This window comes from Cucurbita pepo, chromosome 1 (genome assembly GCF_057944985.1).
Source record: "Cucurbita pepo subsp. pepo isolate OVF chromosome 1, ASM5794498v1, whole genome shotgun sequence".
NCBI classification, from domain to species: Eukaryota; Viridiplantae; Streptophyta; class Magnoliopsida; order Cucurbitales; family Cucurbitaceae; genus Cucurbita; species Cucurbita pepo.
In genome coordinates this window covers 16489970-16510819 of record NC_141798.1, presented here as the reverse complement: position 1 = coordinate 16510819, position 20850 = coordinate 16489970, and the positions used below count along the sequence as shown (strand labels likewise).

General features: G+C 34.9%; 4 protein-coding genes across 5 annotated transcripts; 2 read left to right on the top strand and 2 right to left on the bottom strand.

The window, feature by feature from the left end:
• Positions 1–1260: 1260 nt before the first annotated feature.
• Positions 1261–3866, bottom strand: LOC111807291 (protein COP1 SUPPRESSOR 2). Its single transcript, XM_087122659.1, has 5 exons — positions 3381–3866; positions 3130–3253; positions 2871–2944; positions 2177–2334; positions 1261–1850 (listed from the first exon to the last, which is right to left on the bottom strand). Exons 1-5 carry the CDS (start codon positions 3767–3769, stop codon positions 1687–1689), a joined length of 909 nt encoding a protein of 302 aa, XP_086978785.1. The 5' UTR covers positions 3770–3866; the 3' UTR covers positions 1261–1686.
• A 914-nt stretch (positions 3867–4780) lies between these two features.
• On the top strand, positions 4781–7797 carry LOC111777186 (peptidyl-prolyl cis-trans isomerase A1). The gene is made up of 7 exons (XM_023656662.2): positions 4781–4925; positions 5095–5304; positions 5655–5796; positions 5914–6002; positions 6154–6208; positions 6348–6433; positions 7428–7797. Exons 1-7 carry the CDS (start codon positions 4863–4865, stop codon positions 7581–7583), a joined length of 801 nt encoding a protein of 266 aa, XP_023512430.2. The 5' UTR covers positions 4781–4862; the 3' UTR covers positions 7584–7797.
• A 97-nt stretch (positions 7798–7894) lies between these two features.
• Positions 7895–9807, bottom strand: LOC111777193 (Haloacid dehalogenase-like hydrolase (HAD) superfamily protein). The gene is made up of 8 exons (XM_023656674.2): positions 9673–9807; positions 9507–9573; positions 9312–9377; positions 9121–9218; positions 8907–9032; positions 8620–8820; positions 8460–8525; positions 7895–8356 (listed from the first exon to the last, which is right to left on the bottom strand). The coding sequence occupies exons 2-8, from the start codon at positions 9556–9558 to the stop codon at positions 8201–8203; spliced, it is 765 nt and encodes a 254-aa protein (XP_023512442.2). The 5' UTR covers positions 9559–9573; positions 9673–9807; the 3' UTR covers positions 7895–8200.
• A 3282-nt stretch (positions 9808–13089) lies between these two features.
• On the top strand, positions 13090–20819 carry LOC111806315 (protoporphyrinogen oxidase 1, chloroplastic). 2 transcript variants are annotated; one of them, XM_087124300.1, is made up of 9 exons: positions 13090–13585; positions 14435–14620; positions 14750–14834; positions 16322–16469; positions 16572–16652; positions 16736–16907; positions 18336–18495; positions 18623–18726; positions 20329–20465. In XM_087124300.1, exons 1-9 carry the CDS (start codon positions 13172–13174, stop codon positions 20350–20352), a joined length of 1374 nt encoding a protein of 457 aa, XP_086980426.1. In that variant the 5' UTR covers positions 13090–13171; the 3' UTR covers positions 20353–20465. The 2 variants fall into 2 exon arrangements, with proteins under 2 accessions (XP_086980426.1, XP_086980422.1); XM_087124296.1 differs by having other exon boundaries at positions 13096–13585; positions 20377–20819.
• Positions 20820–20850: the final 31 nt, after the last annotated feature.

The window sequence follows — 20850 nt, the reverse complement described above, 5'->3', positions numbered from 1 at the left end:
TAAAACAAGATTATTATTTTTTTTATATATATAAACAATTTTATCCACGTTTCATATATATACATGTGACTGACATTGACTCCCGAAATACTCAATAAAAGAAGTTTTTATCGTTTTTTATTTATATAATTTTTTAAAAATATCCAGGGACATTTTATTAAAATTAAAGGTATATATAATTATTAATATTAATATTTAAAACCCTATCTTAAAACTATATATTTTAATGGAATTAATATTTATATTAATATTTTCAATTATATTTATATTAACATTTTTTAAAAAGTTTTAATTAAAAATATATATTTTAAAGATAATAACAAATTTATGAATTTTTTTTTTTTTTAAATATTTAGGGTATTTTAGATAACTAATAAATTCTATAATAAGGGTTAGGAATAACATGGTATAAATTTTAAAATTTATTTAGCAATCAATTACTGTATAATTAAATATTACTTATAACTTATACATTTCAAATTTCAAATATTATCGTATTGAATGACAATTAAATATTATATAAAATGAAACTTATTCATGTTTCGACTTGAAACGCTGTGTTGTGTTGGTTGAATTGTATCAATAAATTAAATGTCGTTGAAATGGAAGCATTAGACTTGCAATCGGTGGGAAGAGACTACTTCGAACTAGATTTGATATGATAACAAACCTTGGAGAAGTAGGAGAGATCACCAATGTTTGGATAAAAGGTTTAGGGTCTAGGGTTTAGGGATAGTTATTTCTAGAAGCTGGGGTGCTAATTGGCGAAGCCTTGCCAATCTCAACAGTTAGGGTTCATCGGTTCTAAATGCAGGCTAGAAATGGCAAAGTCTTCCCTGCTCTCAATATCGTTCCCTCAAATTATAGGGGACAGATACACTTATATACACCTCTACCTCACTAGTTAGAGTTCATCGGTTCTAAATGCAGGCTAGCAATGGCAAAGTCTTCGCTGCTCTCAACATCGTTCTCTCCAATTATATGGGACAGATAAACTTATATACACCTCGACTCTTCTCACAAGATAATCATTTGACCTACACTTACACTCGTCTCACAAGACAACTGCCAAACCTATCACACATGATTATCAAAATAACTCATAAAAACGTCAAACTTTTGGTAGGCGGCCACCATAGCCCTTGCTCCAAGTTCTAGACTCGAATAGCCATTGACGACTAAAGAAAACCTAGAGTTCTTATACCAAGCAGCAGATTGAAAAAGAGAACCAGACAATAGTAAAGAGTAAGATGATAAAACTGGAACTAATTAGCTAATGCATCATCAAATAACTTGTTTATAACTTTCCAACACCAATATCGTTCATGTTTTCTATCTCAGTGTCACATAAAAGGATTATTTTTTCCATTCACTTTGCACTTTGGGTAGCTCTGCACTTGGCTAAGTACAAGAAAACTGATAAATGTAACTGCAAATGCAGATGCTAGATTAAGATACAAATAGATAGGCCAGATTGAGGCAAACCGCATCATCAATATCAGTATATCCAAAAGTATATTTGGATTATAATTCAATCGGCAGACTTTACCACGATAAACTATGAATGACAAATCAATCGACGATCTAAGTCGTTGTTCTCTATAACCCGAGGTCCTGAGATGACCCCGTGATGCTTTTGAGGACGTTACCTCGAATTGCGGAGAAATAGCAGCCTGATAGGTTGTGTTATCTCCGCATCACACGATGGCGCTCACGTTTCCGGAAGCGTTCTAGCATGAACTCATCGGTTGCAGCCTGTCTTTGTCCTGCAGCCTCTGTGCCACTATCAGTTGGTTTGGAGCCTGAACCATCATCTTGCAAATTTCTATTCTTGTACAGCTCAGGATGTTCTGCATATTTTTTTATTCCTCGTCAGAAACAGTAAAATATCTAATTAAGCACACGATTATATGTTCATCCCTTTCTCCGGATATAAGGGTTCTTGGTTTAATGATTGAACAATCCAACAAATATCTAGAATTTAGATCATAAGCATGCTTTTAGTAACATCAACAGAGTACCACCAGACTTTAACATACTCTAACATTTGAAATGCAGAAAATTTGTAAGAAACTATCATCATAGGAAGGTTATCACCAAAATTTTAAAACAGATCCAGGCAAATAACAGTGCAATATCATCCCAAAAGGTAAAATAATATAAAGAGACGAGGCACCTCTTCTAAGTTTTTCAGCATAATCCCTGCCACGGTGGAAGTAATCGGCACTATAACTAGATGGGATGCTAAACTCGGATTTTGAACGACCCACAAATCTCTTTTCCTGCAAAAGCTTTTTCGCAGCCTCGGTCTCCTCAATGTTCTTCAACTTGAATCTGTTCAAATAGAGATAATGACCACACAAAGGTCAGAGGAAAATATCCTCACCAAATGCAAATATGAAATATACTCATGTGGATTGAGAATATTTGCTAAAACCACCACACCTAAACGGTGGTGAAAGTTCTCTATTTATAATCATTTACGGAACCAAATAAACTACAAAAGAAATGGAAAGAGAAATAAGTGGATACAAGATAGTTGCCTATAAAAGGTCAAATATGATACCTATGATAAACCGTAATGGAAGGCTAAATATCCTCAATTATACAAGATACTTGTCTATAATAAAGAGTCGAATTTGATACATATGTTAGACCATAATTCAAGGCTAAATATCCTTAACATGGATGATAACTAATGATCAATAAAAGTATCATAAGCTACCAAGTAAAGCTTAATATCTAAGTAATTGGTTTCGTTCCACTTTTGTTCCTGCTTTTGATTACCCCAGTTCACAGAAAGTATTAAGAAGTGAACATCGTTGGGACGTGTGAATTAAACTCTTTCAAAAAGGAGGGGAAGGACATACTCAATTGGAAGCTGAACCTCTGCAATCCCTGTAGTCCACTGAGTGGAACTTTCATTAGAATTTCGTCTTTTCACCTGAAAAATCCAAAAAATGATAAGCATAACCAAATCCCAGAATATACAAACCGGATGAATCCAAATACTAGCTTCGATCATTCTAACAAAAATCAAATGCAGCACTCAGTGAAATAGCAATGAACAGAAGAACTGAAAGATATGAAACAAGAACGCTAAGAACACTAGATTGACTACTCACTCACTTTAAGATGCTCTGGGATTTTGTATAGTTCATCTTCTGCCTGTTTCAAGTCATTCTCAGCTCCTTCTACATTCTCCACAGTTCTTCCTCTTTTCTTCGCCAGTTCTTGTTCAATGTACTTCAACCTATTATGAGAACTCATCAAACCCCCAATTTTAAACATATAAAAACATCCCCCACCTCAATTCCTAGAATACAATCCATCAAATAGAAAAATTTCGTTGAGAACGATACAATTAAGGAGAATATTACATATTGGGATCTTCAACCATGACGGCAGTTTCCTGAGCGAATGTATCCTGAAGGACCAAATCATCCTTGTCGCCTTCGCCTCCAACACCTTCATTCTTATTGCCCCCGCCCCCGCCGCCACCAATATTACTGTTAGCGTCAGTGGGTTTCCTAACAAGACCGCCGACAGCACCGGCAGTGCCAGTCTGCGTCGATACTGCAGGAATTGCAGGAATTCCTGCCCTCCTCTCCCTCTGTTTCTGCAAGAATTTTACCTCCTCCAATGCCAACCTGTGCTCTTCTTCCTCCTCCTCCAATTTGGTGCTGACGGAGTTTGCATCATCTCCTCCATCTTCTGAATCACAACAATTTCTTTTCCGGAAATTCTTCTTTTTGGACGGTTGATTCATCTAATCCTACCGGAAGAAAGCCCTAGATTCAGGCTTTTCTTTCTCAAAATGTGATCTCAATTCTCCCTCCAATGTCGCCTCCAAACTCTTTTATCAATTCAAATTCTCTTTAATTTTTTATTATCTATTTTTAAAACATTTATTTCATTTTATTCTTAAGCTTTAAAAATTGGCTTCATTTGATTTGAAAAATCATAAATTAGTAAATAAATAAAAATCATTGGACAAAAATGAACACTTTAAAAGTTTAAAAATTAAAATTGTTATTTTTTAATAACCAAAATAAATTTTTTTATAACAATTATTTTTCCTCAGCCTTTTTTTTTCAAAATAATTTACATAAAATAAAATTAGCCGCAATTTAAATCATGTAAACTTTGTAAAAAAAATATTTTCATATAATAAATTATTGCTTGGATGTGATAGTGAGTTATTAAAGATTATATTAATAAATTTATATTTTTTTTATCTCATAATTAATATTAAATTGTAAATAAAATAATAAAAATATTATTAAAATAAATAATTCTATAAGGATGAAAATTTAAAAATGACATTAACACCATATATTTTCTTCAATAAAAAAAATTTAAATTTTTTTTACCATCGATATATAGATAAAAATCGTATATCACCTAATAGATTATCGCTTTTATTAATTTAATTTAAAAAATTAACTAGTATTTTTGAAACAAGACTATTTTTGAAATTATAAATTTTTTTTAAGTATTTTAAAAGTTTTAAAACTAAATTTAAGGTATCAGTAAAATTTTTGAAAATTTAAAATATTTTTTAAAAAACTATTTTTTTAAACCCTTTTTAGATATTTTTGAGTTTTTTTTTTTTAAAAAAAATTAAATTTGAGATATATTCTATAGCCTATTACAAAAGATTAACACTACATTTTTTTTTTTATAGGACTCTTAATTTTTATTTTTTAAGTTTCTAAAAAGATAAATAATATTTTTTTCAAAACATTTTTTTATTATTTTTTATTATTGTTATTTTTAAAAGAGATAGAATAGGTGAACAGATATTGATCAACACAACCAAAGCCACGGCATATTGAAGTTATCCGGTGAATTTCTTGCAGATGACAGCCATGGCCTCCGTCGTTCCAAAGGGTGTGTTGGGCACTTTGCCTTCTCCTTCACAGGTTCTCTTCCATCTCCCACTGTGCTTCCATCTTTACTACACCTGCATTTGCGTTGTTCATATTAGATTCCAAGTTTCATCTGTTCTTCGTAACATGAAGTCGTCTGATTCGTGTTATTTTTGTTTAATTCTGTTCTTCTTATCCCAATGTTGATTTGTTTCATGTACAGGGGCAATATTGCTTACCCTCGTTGAAGTCTCCAAAAACTCAACTGATTTGTAGTGCCACGAGTTTGGTATCAATTTCATCGCAAGTTCGACCTATGAACTCCCCTGTAAGAACACTGACATGGGGATCCCGACGCTCGAGTTTTCCTATCTTGAGAGAAGCGTTTCCCGTGAAGAACAGAAGACTCGTCTGTGCAAATACCGCGGCAAAAGTAAATGAGTTATTATGCTCGATTCCTTCTTAGTTTTGAATTTAATCTGTCCACTGGCTGAAAGAAAAGGGGAAACTATTCCGTCTCATGTTATGAGTTTAGAGTGAAATAAAGATTTTCTAGTGCAGTATATGTGTTGTACACGTATAGCTTTTCAACTTAGAAGGGATTAGATATTTTAATGTTTGTTGATCGAGTTGATTCTTTGTTCAGAAATTTTCTGCGTTGTTGTTATTGATTATGTCCTCATATTAGTTATCTGTTTTGTTAATCTTAAATGTTATGTTTTCTATGAATGTAGGATGTTTATCTTAATTGTTATCTGAATGTTTCCTATAAAAAAAATGTAGGACGTAGAGCTGCAAGCAGAAGTATCAACTAAGTGCTTTTTCGATGTAGAGATTGGAGGTGAACCAGTAGGTAGAATCGTGATAGGACTTTTTGCAGATGTTGTTCCAAGAACTGTTGAGAATTTCCGAGCCTTGTGTACAGGCAAGTTGGAACGCCACCATCTTCTTAATGATTTTTGAAAAAGAAAATTGGACTTCTTCTTGGAGAATAATTTTTCCACTTGGTTCATTGATAATCAAATAAAGTATCATGGTGCAGGAGAGAAGGGATATGGGTATAAAGGATGTTCCTTCCATAGGGTGATTAAAGATTTTATGATTCAAGGAGGGGACTTCACTAATGGAGATGTACTCACTCTTTCTCTCTGAACGTGTATACACTTATATGTACTTATATGTGTATATACTAAATACCTATACACACAAATGGAATCCTAGGCTTTCTGGAAAAGAAGCCTCCAATCTGATTAAAGCTGTATTGTTGTTATTTTTGCTGCAGGGAACTGGAGGTATTAGTATCTATGGTCCCAGTTTCCGAGACGAGAATTTTTCATGTATGTCATGACTATTTATCTATATGACCGTTGTGATTCTGGAACGGTTAACCTTTTGGTATCAGCCTCTGGGTAGAAGTATGTCAGGATATAAAAATAAAGCTGCAATGACACCTAATACTATTTGACTTGTATGCAGTGAAGCATGTAGGGCCTGGTGTACTTAGCATGGCCAATGCCGGACCTAATACTAATGGAAGCCAATTCTTCATCTGCACTGTTTCGGTAATTCAACTTCTGCAGCCTATTGCTTTGAACATGAATGGAACTGTTCCTCTTTCATTTCAATAACTTTGGTTTGCAATTCTTTTCTGTTTAAGACACAAAGTTTAATTGTAGAAAAGTATCTATTGAGTTGTAGTGGGACTTGATAAAGAAAACTCAAACTACTAATCATTACGAGTAAAAATCTGACCCTGCAAAAAATGACTTAATATGAGTATTTGGATGCTGGTTATTTGTTGCATCGATTAGGACTTTATCTTGTTGAAAATCAGGTCATATATGATTGCAAAAGAATGAATGAGATTGATCAAAGCTTGATTTATAAAGGGTCTATTAGTTGATTGTTATTTTTGTTTATTATCCTCCAAACTAAGGAGATCTTCTGTTCAAAACGCTTTAGGACTAAAGAATTAGCTAATGATCTAGACAATCAACAACTAGAGCAGATTTAGGAACATCTGTTCCTTGGTCAAGGATGTCCTTTATGTTCTACAGTGTTGGGGAATGGACATACTGTGGTGAAGGAATTCAAGGTATATAGGGGCTTCTTTCGTATAAATCACCCTCAGTTTGCAGATAGTGTTTGACTTTCTCCTCCTTCGAGCCTGCCAAAAAATTCATAATCTACTCCATGTTTTCAAACTCTATGATTCAAGTTTAGAGACCTTTTCTTTTTATATATGCTCTTCTTTTAATAGAAATAGTTTCTTATTAGAAAAAATGATTGGCTTCCATGTATTATATATCAAAATAAGGGAAACTTGCTATTCTTGGATAGCTAATTAGATAATGAGTTCTAGACATGAAATATCTTGGAAAGCTGAACTGATGTTCATATGTTCATTGAATTCTTGAACTGAAAGCAATCATATGAATTATTGAATTCAAAGCATACTTTTTTTTTTTTGTCTCAGCATAACATTTTGTTAACATAGGTTTCTTTTACTTCACGTCTCTGTCAATAATTAATGCATCTACATTTTGTATCAAATAGACTCCATGGTTGGACAATCGCCATGTTGTGTTTGGACACGTTATCGAAGGAATGGATGTTGTGCGAAAAATTGAATCACAAGAAACAAGCAGATTAGATATTCCTCGCTTGCCATGCAGAATTGTTAATTGCGGAGAACTAAAGGCTGACGGATGATGATTGATTTGCCCTGTTGTAACTGTAGCTATTAAGTTTTTTGAGGCTTAGGTATGCACACGATTTAACATTATTAGTCCTGAGTAGAGAATATTATGGAATTGTTGATTGTTGGGAATCACATATATATTGAGGGATGATAAGGCCTCTTGTATTCTCTAGTAACTGATGTATCTTTGTGATCTATTTTCATCTTTAAAATTCCTGTTCTACATTTAAATTTTTTTAGCGTGGTCGACACGTGAGACTTGTGAGACTCAGTGCTGTTATCTATGAGTATCGAGCAATGTATTATGATTGCAGCATATCAATAGTTAAAACTGTAAGCTATTAGTAGATTGAGAACTGCTACAGCATATTCATAGGTAACAGAGAAACAAATGAAGTACAAATTCGTCTAAATATCCACCCATGTGGGCATGAGGTACAGTTCTTTGGGATGAATTAGTTCCACATGAAGTAACAAAGCTTGCAGAACAGAAAGGTTTTTCTATGTTATACTACTTATTTTGCATTCTGCCTGTAAATATATTTTTAAATTCTTGTAAGTTTATAGTCAATGCATTCATCTTATTAAGCCATGAAGATGCTTAATTCAAAATTGAGGATGGGCAGGATTATGCATGGACCATAGTTTCAACTGCAGGGGACTGCTTAGCCTGCTCTGGCTGGTCGACGTCTTCACCTTCCCATAACTCTGGTAATGCCTCTTTTATATTGTGGATGCTACCTAAGGCATGGTCAGCCCCTGGGACTAACTCTGATCTTCCAACCTGCAGGTGATGCGATATTTTCAGGATGGCATTGAAGATTGATTCAGGGCATCATGATCAATTGATTAAGTCCAATGCCAACCAAAACAAATATAATACTTACTATAACTGTGTGAAGGCCTGCTGCTTTTCCACTCTCAATATTTCGGATGCTGTCATCGAAAAAGATCTGAGGATGGAAAAGGAAAACTTTTTAGTGATTTTTTTTAATTCTCTGGAACAGGGAAAAGCTAAATAAATATATTGATAGTCGGTCTTGTTACCGTTTTCTTGGGGTCAATATCAGTAATTTTGATGGCAGCTTGCATGGCTTCAATGGAGGGCTTGCAGAGGATGCCATTGCTTTTGCTTTCTGAAGATTGGTCATTAAGAGTTTCAAAGCATATAACCCCTTCAAAACAATCTTCCAAATCCAACCTGTGAAGAACTTGAGCTACATGGCCCTTGTCAGCATTTGTGAAGATCTGCACAAAGTTATGTAGGATCACAAAGAAGTATACAAATACAGGTATTTTTTTATCAATTGCTATGACTTTTGTTGTTTATTTACAATTTTACGCTGTGGCATGGAAAGTAGGAGGTTCCTCAAAACTGGATCAGGGTTCAGTGCCTCATAAGGTAAGGTACCATGAACACAGGCGTGATACTCGTCATCGTCAAATTCATAACCCAAAGCCTGGTAAGAATATCATGTCATTAGACGTAGTGAAGTGTCAGCTTAAACATAGCTCAACTGATTAAGATATTAATAACCTCGAACTCACCTTTAGCCCGGCCATTGTTGTTCCATATTCCACATACAAATCCAAGCAGATCCTAGGCACTTCACTTTCCTCCATATGCAGATACTTCAACATAAACTCTGCATTCATTATCATCCAAACAATAACATCATCCGTTAATAGTACGACTTTTATGTGTTTTCCAACTTGAAATCATGTGTGTTAAACTTTACCTTCAATTTTCTTCCGGCATGCCAGGTTAATCCCACAACTTCTAGGGTACAAAGTATCGTCCATGTCTGTAGACACATATATCAGCTTTATTAAAGAAGTCAGCAACATATTATATTTCATATTTTCCTCACAACTCAATTCTAAAAGATTTCATAATCATATACTTCTCTTATTTATGTGTATAGGCAAAATACCAAATAACAAGCATTCATATGTGGAGCTTCCATTGTTCCTGCCAGCATCCATCTCTTGCAAGAATACCTGTAAGAAAAAGCATACAATAAGATCAGAGATAACAACGACCAAACCGAGGTTAGTCAATGCTCATGCTAACCGGAAAAATGAGGTAAGAACATAAACCTTAGTGAACTAGGTAAGAAGAATGGGAATGGCTGGTTGGTTCAAAATGACAAATGCTTCTAGTATATATAGCTTGATGTCGATCTGATGCCCTGTTTATTGGCTTTAGTTGATAAAAGTGGATATGAGTTCATGCAAGTAGATATATGATTCCAAAGGCCTCCAAAAGGAACATTATTACAAAATATTCTCCAAGAATGCAATGTTTGTATGATGCAAGAAATGGGGTTGGAAATAATATAAAAGGAAATCCCAACAGAACTTCGATACATCAAGTAATTTTGACAGGATAGATGTAGGTGGATGTCAACAAGGATCCCATTTCTTTACATAGATGAAGAAGAATTCACTTTGCTTCTGTTACTTGTAAACTTGTAAGCTTGTAATGCAATCTCCTAGATCTCTGATGAGTTTGGCCATTATTTTATCTTATCATATCATAAGCTTAGAGCCACACAATGGAAAAGCTAGTGGTTACCAAAAGGAGGGATAAAATTTTATATTCAGGACGGGAAATTTGGATGCTTTATTTGCACACATGTCCCCAGAAAAATATGTAGTTTTGTAGTTTGTGTAGACATTTTATGCAATTTCCTTTTTAATCCGTGCATGAAAGATATACCATTTATGGAGTATATTACTAATGGAAGGTTTTTTATTTATTTACCATTTTTATCTTGACAGCTGATCTACTATATTTATAAATTTATTAATGATGAACGCCTTTATTGATAGATGTCTATGGCATAAATCAAATGATAATTGTTTATCACAATGACACGTTGCACCTGTGCAGCGTCGTGATTTTGACACGCCTACAACAAGTTTTAAGGGGAATTCAATCCCTATTCAGATTTTTCACTGAACTTTGTGGCTTCGTCGGACGTTTGATGAGGTTTATCTTCGTCAATCGAACACAACTTGTACAGAATCCAAACTTGTTTAGCCATATATGTCATTCGTGTGTGTGTGTTCAATCGTCTACGACACAATAATGTTGTATCTCATTGTCTTCTCCATTTTCAATAACACGACTCGTGCATCCTGATGTCATCCCATGTCTCGAGACACATCAGCCATCTTGTGCTTGGATACATCCGTTGAGAACTGACCATGTGTCGATTGTTGAAATATTTTTATTCGGATTGTGCTTATAATTGTGTTATATTTGTAATATTTTTAGGTTAAAATTGTAAATTCATGAACTTTTTGGATACAAAATTGAAAATTTAGGACGTGTTAGACAATTTTTAAAATTTAGAAATATTTTTTATACGAAATTTTGAATTTATGGATTTATTAGATACTTTTATTTTTATAAATAAAAAAAAAAAAGAGTAGAAAAAAAAAAGGTTATTTGTTTGGTGAAAAAAATCAAATTGTTTGGAATCAATAAGGTATGTATGAGAATAAGGTGGAGTGGAGCTTTAGTTGAAAGAGCAACAATGGTAGCAGCTTCAAGTAGAAGTGAGTAATGTGCTAAGTTTATACTAACATTCCTTGCATTGGCATGATTCGACGAGAAAGGATAATGTGTAAGTTGACCATAGCCTAAATCAGTTTTGTGTTCGTGACGTCTTTATGTCTTACACTTGCATTAATCCAAGCACAGTTTAACTAATTAAATATAAGCTCAAAATTGAGACAGGAAAACGTACATTTGCAGGAAAAATAACACGTCGGTGTGATACTTGTCATACCGACTTCAATGCTTAAGTTAGCGCATAAAATTTAGGTATAGCAAGGTTTAGAGAATGAAACAAAAGCTTACGTTCTTTAGGTTGAAGATAAGTATTTATACAAGAATCATTTACAGTTTGTTATGTTTATATTACAAATTAAGTTAAAGATGAACCAAACTGAATTTAGCGAGGATGCATGCCTCCTTGAGAGGTTGACCCGAGGATGTGCAATTGGTCTCCTTTTCTCAGGGCTTTTGGTCGAAGAGCATGATTGAGACAATCTACTATCTTTAGTAGAAGAGTGTGTCAAAACTACCTCTACAAACCAACACAAATCCTGTGAGCATGTTTCGTTCTCACTCACATATATTACAGGAAAATTCCTAAGAGACCGTCCAACACAGAATTGCTCTTAAAAAAACATACTTAACAATAAAATTTCTATGATTGAGCCATCGAGAAGGAAAGATGCACATTATTAATATAAGTAATAACTTTCATTTCCTTTCGACCTTTCCTAGTCATCCTATCCTCAAGCTCCCATGCGAACATGCTCTCGGTTCATTCGTATACCTATTTATTTGCGTAGTTTTGTGGATAAGATACTTACACCATATTCGAAAACAATTTTAGAAATAGTGATTCTACCAAAATTAACTAATTTATTATTAATTTATTAAAATTAATTTTGGTATAATTGTTTTAATATTTAGTTCTATTTTTATACAATTAAAAGCAATTTTCAATAAATTAAGGAATATTTGAGAGTGAATTTAGAATAAATATTTTAAGCTAAAGTATTTTAGTTTATAATTAATTTTATAAAAGTGTTTAGTTACAAAGCATTTTGATATTTAGTTCCACTTATGATTAAAATTAATTAAAAGTAGCTTTTAAATGTAATTTTAGAATATCTATTACAATTTAAATTAAAAAAAATAAAGTGGTAAAAGAAAGTTATATAAAGAAAAAAAATATATATCTAAACTTAATAATTAAATTAAATAGAGTCTCTATTTAAAGTCTACCTAATTAAAATTTAGAAGATTTTTTATTAGATAATTTAGTGCATATTACTTGTTTTTAAAATAAAAGTAAAATAAAAGTTTCTCGTAATAAAATAATATATTTAGCGATAAATGTGATTAGAAAATTTGGTCATAATTTAATGAATATATCAAATATCATTTTAAAAGTCGGAGTTTCTTCTATAATTTCATATCAATATAATTTTATACGTATTGATGAGTGTTAAAAAAGAAATGATTATGGGAACCTCAACGTTGCAAGATTCAGATTGAACAGACATAGACGGGACGAGGTCTAGCTGTGTTTCGGGATGAAAGCCTCGAAATTGAAAAAGGGATCACTATAGTCAAGTTTCGTCTCTGTTTAACTAATCGGTCTCAACGTCAGGCAGGCTTATACCATTATGCTCACGAGCAGAATCTTAGCTTGAGCCTACCTTCGCACACCTTCGTTACTCTTAGGAGGCATCCACTCGAGACAAGCTACTCACCTTGCAGGTCTCGTTCCATTTTAGTCTAGGTGCTTTCACCCGAGACACAAACTAGTCTAATGTTTTTATTTATTTATTATTATTTTTTTTAAAATTTAAGCTTATTAATTAAACTTTTAAAAGAAATTAAAAACCATCCAAATTTCTTTAATGCCCCTTAATTTGTCTCATTTTTGTCGATGGCCCCCGACAGGTTCGGGGACTTGCAGGTCATTCCAAAATGTTGTTATAGATAACGAATCCAGAGTCAACTCTGTATCCTTTCTTCACCATCAATTTTTTCAATTACCTCTCCGCCATGGCCACCGGCGCCACGCTCCTCACCGACCACCCCTTCCGGCGCCCTCACCTTTCCACTCTTCTCCGCTCCTCAAACATTCCTTCTTTCCATCCACTCCGCATCTCTCTCCGTATCAATCGCCTTCGCCCCAACTTCAGGTGCTCAATCGCCGAGGGCTCCACCGCCCTTTCTCCTTCCAAGGGCTCTGCTCCCTCTTCCATTGTGGACTGTGTGGTCATCGGTGGTGGAATTAGCGGCCTCTGTATTGCTCAGGCCCTTGCGACTAAGCACTCTGATGTTGCCCCTAACATCCTCGTTACGGAGGCGAGGGGTCGCGTTGGAGGCAACATTACTACTGTTGAGAGGGATGGGTATCTCTGGGAAGAAGGTCCTAATAGCTTCCAGCCCTCTGATCCTATTCTCACTATGGTGGTTGGTATCATTCTCGTTATTTGTTTCCCGTCTTCTCCATTTTGGGTTGTGTGCTGAATTGCTATAAATAATGTCACTGTCCTTTCACTCGTGGATTGAAGCTGATTTTGTTGACCTTCTCTTGAGCATGGGAGCCCAAATTTATTTAGGGAATGGGCAAAATTGTAGGTTCTAACTGACTTTGGGGTTAAATTAGAGAGGAAACGTTTAAATTTTCAACCTTTTGAAGTAATTTTTATAATCTAAGACGAAGTAAGGTGGGCAATTATCTCCTCTTTCATTCAAGCAGCCATTGTCTAAGGCAAATTATTACTCTCAGTTGACAAAACCTTTTCTATTATGCCATTTACCGTAACCTTTTTCTAAGGCTCTTCTGGTCATACTTGTTCTCATCAGTCCATGCTAAGAGTTTACTTGTGATGTGATAAATTTTTCCAAGCATACTAGTGAACCTAGTTATTCATGTCGTTCCTCTAAAAAGAAATAAATAAAGGGTCCCTCTGTCTATGAGCGAAAATCTTCTCCGAAATCTGTGAATGTAAATTCTTTATTGCGGATAAGTAGGCACTCTAGAAAATGTCAATCTGTCTTGAGTATGTGTTGAAGAAGGTACCCACTCTAAGTTGCTTAGTTTTGTTGATTGTAGTTCCGTGGGATTTTTTTGCTCCAACTAACTACACCAATTAGTGTAGTGGGAGGGGATCTTCATATTCGTTACTATCTATCACTTAGGAATTTATTTTCTTATGATTTTGTAAGTGGTATGGAAGTTTATTTTAGGGAGTATTTTTCTTTGGGTGCGTTTTCCCGGTGTTATTTGTTTATTTGTTGATTCATATACTATGACAGGTAGATAGTGGCTTGAAAGATGATCTAGTTCTGGGAGATCCAGACGCACCTCGCTTTGTATTGTGGGATGGAAAGCTCAGACCAGTGCCCGCAAAGCCTAATGATCTACCTTTCTTTGACTTGATGAGCCTTGGTGGAAAAATCAGAGCAGGCTTTGGTGCACTGGGCATTCGCCCTCCTCCTCCAGTTTGTGTTCTCAATCCTCTTTCTCTATATTGAAGTACATTGTCACGCTTACATGCCCCATCAATCTCAGCAAAACAAAAATTTATAGTTTTAGGTTCTCATATGTTGTAATACTGACAAAGGTAACAGGGTCGAGAGGAATCAGTGGAAGAATTTGTTCGTCGGAACCTTGGTGATGAAGTTTTTGAACGCTTGATAGAGCCATTTTGTTCAGGTGATTCACTATATTCAATTACGTCCATATATCCATTTTATTTTGAGTATATATATATATATATATTATATTGTTAAGAACCAATGAAGGAACATATTTCATAATAGAAGCAAGAACAACCTAAGGGCCGGAGGTAGTGAGCACCCCATTCCCCCATAGCCAGCCTATACAAGAGAGCCTTCCAATCTTTTAAAATCATTAAGAGGCTGTAATTACAAAATTAATTGTGTAAAGAAACCCATCAAGTGGCCATATTTTGTACAAAATTACAGAAGATATCATAGTGTAAAGACTTATCTTGAAAAGTTCTTGCATTCCTTTCCTTCCACAAGTGCCACAAAAGAGCTCTAAAGGCACAATTTCCAACTACCTTGGCCTTACCTCTTAGATTCCAAGCATCTAACCCTTCTAAAAGCCAATCATCCACCTTCTTGGGTAAACAAAACAAAATACCCAGCAGCCAGCTCAGCAACAAAGCTCCATGAGAAAAAAGCGAACTCACAATGGAGAAAAGGATGGTCAATAGTGTTGCCCTTTTTTAACACAATCTACAACCTGAGGGCGAAAGGGACCAACCTCTAAACTTTCTTTGCAATCTGTCATCCTTGATAAGGCTTCTGAATGGCAAGGATCAGAGGAAGACTAAATATACAAGTGATGAGGTCTATCTTCAACATAATTTCTATGATGGAAATTTTTGTTGTCTACTTGGAGAATAGAAAGTATTTTTTGAATGTCACTCATTCCACTTGCATACTGTGCATAAGTAGTTGTAATTTTAGGAAGAGAAAAAGTCTACAAGGAATAGAACACTTTCCTAAGAGACGTCCTGTATATAGAAAGAATAATAATGTCCTCTCACATTTTCACTCATTCATTCATAAGTTTTCATTTAAGTGTGGTCTCCGAGGTGTTCTTGTGTTCTTTAATGCTTAGAAATGACCTATACACTGACTATATGTGTTGAATTGATATAAAAGAAAATGAAGAAGAAAAGAAGAAGAAAAACTTCCAATTGATTTTACGGGAGGTATAGAGATAAAACTTTTGAATCAATTTTTACCAACTATTGTAAGTTGGTGCACGCTCTAGCGTCATTGTGTGGATTGCAGATCCTCTGTCAAATCCCTTTTGTTCACTCTTCGAGACTGCATATTTTCCTGGATGATAAGATATAAAGGGTATACTTCTATTGAAAAGATCTCTTATAAAAGATGGACTTCCGTAGAAATTATCATTGAAAATGGTATGAAGAATCTCGTGAGTGTTTCTGCAAGGGTTGATTGGGAGAGGAAGGGCTGAAAATGTTTTGTAACCCTTCAATTATAAGCATAATAGTAATGACTGATGAGTAGTATTAAGAGTAATGGCTACACTGTTTGTACTCTTCAGGTAAGTTGTAATAATTTTAGATTTTCAAGGTTTTACCTCTTTGATGGATTGCTTTTCTCATCGAATCAATTATGACCTGAAACTGTCTTGTTCAGGCGTATATGCTGGTGACCCTTCAAAGCTAAGCATGAAAGCAGCTTTTGGTAAGGTTTGGAAGCTAGAGCAAAATGGTGGTAGTATTATTGGTGGAACTTTCAAAGCATTTCAAGAAAGGAATAAAGCTGACAAGCCACCCAGAGATCCGTAATGATTTAACTTCACGGCGTTTCCTTGTTTTTCTTTCTTTTCCCCCCTCGCCACTTCATGATGTAAAGCTTGTTCAATAACTAACTTCTTACATTCTAGGCGCCTGCCAAAGCCCAAGGGCCAAACTGTTGGATCTTTTAGGAAAGGACTTGCCATGTTGCCAAATGCAATTTCTACTTGGTAAGTACTAATTGAAAACCAAAATTTCTTACAAGTTTTGTGACTATCAGTCTCAATTCTTCAACTTTTTCTGTTGATGGTAGCTTGGGAAGTAAAGTAAAGTTGTCTTGGAAGCTATCTAGTATCAGTAAAATGGATGATGGAGGTTATAGTTTGACGTATGAAACACCGGAAGGGCCAATCTCTATTCTAAGCAGAAGTGTCATCATGACAGTTCCTTCTTATGTTGCCAGCACTCTGTTGCGTCCAATCTCGGTAATTTAATTTCTTGCGACTTGAATATGATTTTTGTTAAGACCTTGTCATGAGTATTTTTGTGGTGTTAGTGTCCATATATACTTCCAGCTTTTCCATTGCTTTCCTTAGTGTTCATAATTGTAGCCATACCCTTTTATTACCCAGATCACCTGTTATCAAAAACTCAAAATGGATTTGTAAAAATTAGTAACGTATATTTTATTATGTGATTTGCTTCATCCACAGTGGATTTAAGTGTCTAATAGCATGGAATTGACATTATGGAAACACACTTAAACATCAGTCAAGTAGTGAAAATAGATGTTTAAGGTAGAATCAAAGAAGAGAAACCCTAAATCAGTATATATGGTCAAGCTATTGGTATTTTTAAATTTTCTTTTGAAGATATAGATTCACTTACATTGGAACTTCAAGAAAAGTGACCATACGTTTTTGTTGTTGGGGGTAAGGTTGCATATGTTATTTAAAATTTCCAATGTTCTTTTTTTCAAAAAAAAAAAAAAAAAAAAAAAAAAAAAAAGAAGCCACTTCATAGATGGGACACAATTACAAAAAAGGGTGGGAAAGCCCAAGATCGAAAGCAAACCAAGGAAGATTACAAATAATTGTTCTAGTTGGTATAAAGATCCATAAACTATAACTATTTTGAGAGAAGAATATTATTTTCATCAATAGGACTACAAAAAAGACATTACAAAGAAAGCTATCAACGGTGTTTTTTTAATCATTGAAGATTCCATTGTTTCTTTCTAGCTGTAAAAGATTACGAAAAAGGATCTAATAAGTTGGAGGCAAAGGATTTTCTTCTCGTTAGTGAAAGGGTGGCTAAGCAAGATAAGTCAACGAAGCCTCTAATGTATTGCGGGAAAGCGACCTGCCAGTTTAAAGAGGATAGGAGGGTAGCCCAAAACCTGTTTTCTAAGGATCAAACATAGCCTAAACCTGTAACTTCTCCTTTGCATAAAGAGCTTTTTCTTTGCTGATTCCATTTTGATTATGGTTATTCATTAAGCAGAATTATGAGTTATCTCCCATTATCTTTGCATGTGTTGGTGGGAAAAAAAGGGTAGGTTGATTGAAGAAGCTGTGCATGCCGAGTTGTTGCTGCTTATTTTCTCAACTCCTTGAAATTAGTATGCCTTTGAATTGTAAAATTTTTGGCCTGATTTGAGCAAAAAACTTCAAAGGCAACTTAGTTAATTTTTTCTGAGGTTTCTGTTTGCTGCATGCACACCCATCTAGTGCTTTCTAAAATTTGTATAAAGTATATGCATCCAACTATTAAGAAACTCAGTTTATTTACTAGTGCAGAATGCACAAATCTCTGATTCTGTAAAGTCGTGCAACTGGTGCGAGCACAGGAAGTCGTGCAACGTTGGTTCTCTGTTCTAAGTTCGTTTCTCTTTGATGATTCCTTGCCTGCAGGTGACAGCTGCAGATGCACTTTCAAAATTTTATTATCCACCAGTTGCATCAGTTACTATATCATATCCAAAAGAAGCAATTAGAAAAGAACGCTTGGTAGATGGTGAACTAAAGGGGTTCGGTCAATTGCACCCTCGCAGCCAAGGGGTGACAACTTTGGGTAAACCTGCATTCTCTACATTCATCTGGGATTGAGTCTATCACTTCTGTTGACCTAAATTTTGCTATGCAGTCCTTACAGCTGTAACTGTTGGTGTGAGTAATTGAAGTGCATTCACATGTTACAGGAACTATATACAGCTCATCTCTTTTTCCCAATCGAGCACCAGATGGAAGGGTGTTACTCTTGAACTACATTGGAGGGTCTACAAATACTGAAATTCTTGCCAAGGTAATTTTTATACCACAGTTTAGAAACGATCTTTCTGATCTATTTATGGTTTCGTTGGAAAAAATAAATACATAAGGCTTATTGTTGTATCTATATTTATATGCATAGTAGTGTTGAAATGATGGTGCTACCTGTTAGGATAGTTTCAACTGCCATTTGTCACTCACTTTTTTAGATGAGTACTTGTATAAATAACAAACGAAGCCTCTGCCTCAGAACTTCTAGTCACTGACTCTAAGTAATCTTGACAAACTTGGGTGCCGCATAGTTTCAACAAAAGATCTCCATAATCTTTTGGGAAAGAAAATATGCAAAGTTGCCACTTGTAGGCTGATTATTTATTTATTTATTTAGTTTGTAGATTGAATTTGATTATGTTAAAACATTCCAAGGATGATAACCTATCGATATGGTCATCTCTCTTCTCCACTTTCACCTAATATTTGTCAAACTCTCGAATCTCCTAACCCTTTATTTATAGCCTTCATACCCCATCCCAACAAGTTCACATATCATCCGGACAAAATGACTTTCTTTCTTGAGTCAAATTAATCAATCTTGATAGAGATCACCTTGACAAAAGTGGCGAATTATACTACCCATCCAAATCATTCCTATAAAGTGTAGCAAAAGGAGTGCTGTACTATTTTGTATTTGATTCCTAGGTTAGTTATGCCCGCATCTTGCTGGAATCAAACAATTCTATCCATTCTTGCTATAATTTGTGTACTTGGTTACGAAAGGCCGGGGAAAACTTCAATTTTGTCCCATCTTTTGGAATGAAAGCTCAGCCCTGATCATGCCTCTCTCATCCTTGACTGCCTCAAACAATAGCTAGCTTAATTTTCATCTGAAGTTATATATTTGTCCTTTCTCATATTGCATTTGTTCCTTGACCGATTATTAATGTAATGTTCAAACTCAAGTACTTCGATAGCCACCTCCAAAGGAAGAGCAAATGTTGTCTTTGGCTAAGCAAAAGGGTTGAAACTTCCATGATCCATGCCCATGTCTTCTATGTATTTTTCCTGTATCACAGCTGTGCTGAGAACCTCATTAGGCCTTTTTTTTTTTCTTTTCTTTTCTTTTTTTGAAAAATTTTAAGCACCCGTAAGTGATCAAGAGTAATTATATCCAGTCGTGAATTTTGAGCAACTAGCACCCTACTAGCCCTAAACGCTTTGCTTCATCTCTCTTTAGCTGAGCTTCAAATAAGTCTGTCAATATACCGTGCTTTACTGCAACCACGAGTAGTAGTAGAATCCTTTTTGTTTCTTCTTTTCTTCTTGTCTGGTTAAAAGAGAACAGATCACTGAGCAAGAAGATTGTTCATAGTTACATAATTAATTCCTATTTTCATTAGCTCTCCAGATCTAAGATGATACCATCTGTCCTTGCTGGGATATTGATGCCATAATAAAACTATTTTACTCACGGGAGTCGCCAAACAATTTAGACCTTTGAATTATTATTGCCTTTCTGCTCATCCTTTGACTTAAGGATTTACTACTGATTGTTGCTCATATAATGGTTGAATACCATTTAAATTCCTTCTTCTAAGCCTACCTTGTTTCTTTCTAACATTGGTTTCCTCCTTCAAAGACTTCAGATTATTATTACTGTTGACTTTAAGTGCTTGTGCGATAACAGACGGAGAGTGAACTTGTCGAAGCAGTCGATCGGGATTTAAGAAAAATCATCATAAACACGAATGCAGAGGATCCTTTGCTATTGAGTGTTAGGGTATGGCCGCAAGCCATTCCACAATTCTTGATTGGTCATCTTGATCTTTTGGATACCGCCAAGGCTGGATTGAGAGAAGCTGGAATGGAAGGGTTGTTTTTGGGTGGAAACTACGTTTGTGGTGTGGCCCTGGGGCGATGTGTGGAGGGTGCCTATGAAGCTGCAGCTGAGATAGCTGGTTTTCTGTCCAAAAAAGTGTACAAGTAGCTGCTCCATCTTTGTTTTCTTCTATTAGGCCTATGGAAATTAAGGTTTTAGGTTGATTTTGTCTTGTTTATTTGCCAGTAATGGTTATAATCCTAATTTTTTAACGATTGTCTACATGCAGTTGAGCTCTCCTTTTCTTATTATCCTTTTAGTTTCTTATATTACTGTATAATA

Excerpts from the sequence above, each read along its gene's own strand:
- LOC111807291 (XM_087122659.1), bottom strand. The coding sequence starts at position 3,769 with ATGAATCAACCGTCCAAAAAGAAGAATTTCCGGAAAAGAAATTGTTGT. Across the intron at positions 2,945-3,129 it reads AAATCCCAGAGCATCTTAAA|GTGAAAAGACGAAATTCTAA; the intron begins GTGAGTGAGTAG and ends TGGATTTTTCAG. Across the intron at positions 1,851-2,176 it reads TGCTGAAAAACTTAGAAGAG|AACATCCTGAGCTGTACAAG; the intron begins GTGCCTCGTCTC and ends AAAAATATGCAG.
- LOC111777186 (XM_023656662.2), top strand. The coding sequence starts at position 4,863 with ATGACAGCCATGGCCTCCGTCGTTCCAAAGGGTGTGTTGGGCACTTTG. Across the intron at positions 5,305-5,654 it reads GTGCAAATACCGCGGCAAAA|GACGTAGAGCTGCAAGCAGA; the intron begins GTAAATGAGTTA and ends AAAAAAATGTAG. Across the intron at positions 6,434-7,427 it reads TCTTCATCTGCACTGTTTCG|ACTCCATGGTTGGACAATCG; the intron begins GTAATTCAACTT and ends TGTATCAAATAG.
- LOC111777193 (XM_023656674.2), bottom strand. The coding sequence starts at position 9,558 with ATGGATGCTGGCAGGAACAATGGAAGCTCCACATATGAATGCTTGTTA. Across the intron at positions 9,033-9,120 it reads CAACAATGGCCGGGCTAAAG|GCTTTGGGTTATGAATTTGA; the intron begins GTGAGTTCGAGG and ends TATTCTTACCAG. Across the intron at positions 8,526-8,619 it reads ATATTGACCCCAAGAAAACG|ATCTTTTTCGATGACAGCAT; the intron begins GTAACAAGACCG and ends TTCCATCCTCAG.
- LOC111806315 (XM_087124296.1), top strand. The coding sequence starts at position 13,172 with ATGGCCACCGGCGCCACGCTCCTCACCGACCACCCCTTCCGGCGCCCT. Across the intron at positions 14,621-14,749 it reads GCATTCGCCCTCCTCCTCCA|GGTCGAGAGGAATCAGTGGA; the intron begins GTTTGTGTTCTC and ends CAAAGGTAACAG. Across the intron at positions 16,908-18,335 it reads CTCTGTTGCGTCCAATCTCG|GTGACAGCTGCAGATGCACT; the intron begins GTAATTTAATTT and ends CCTTGCCTGCAG.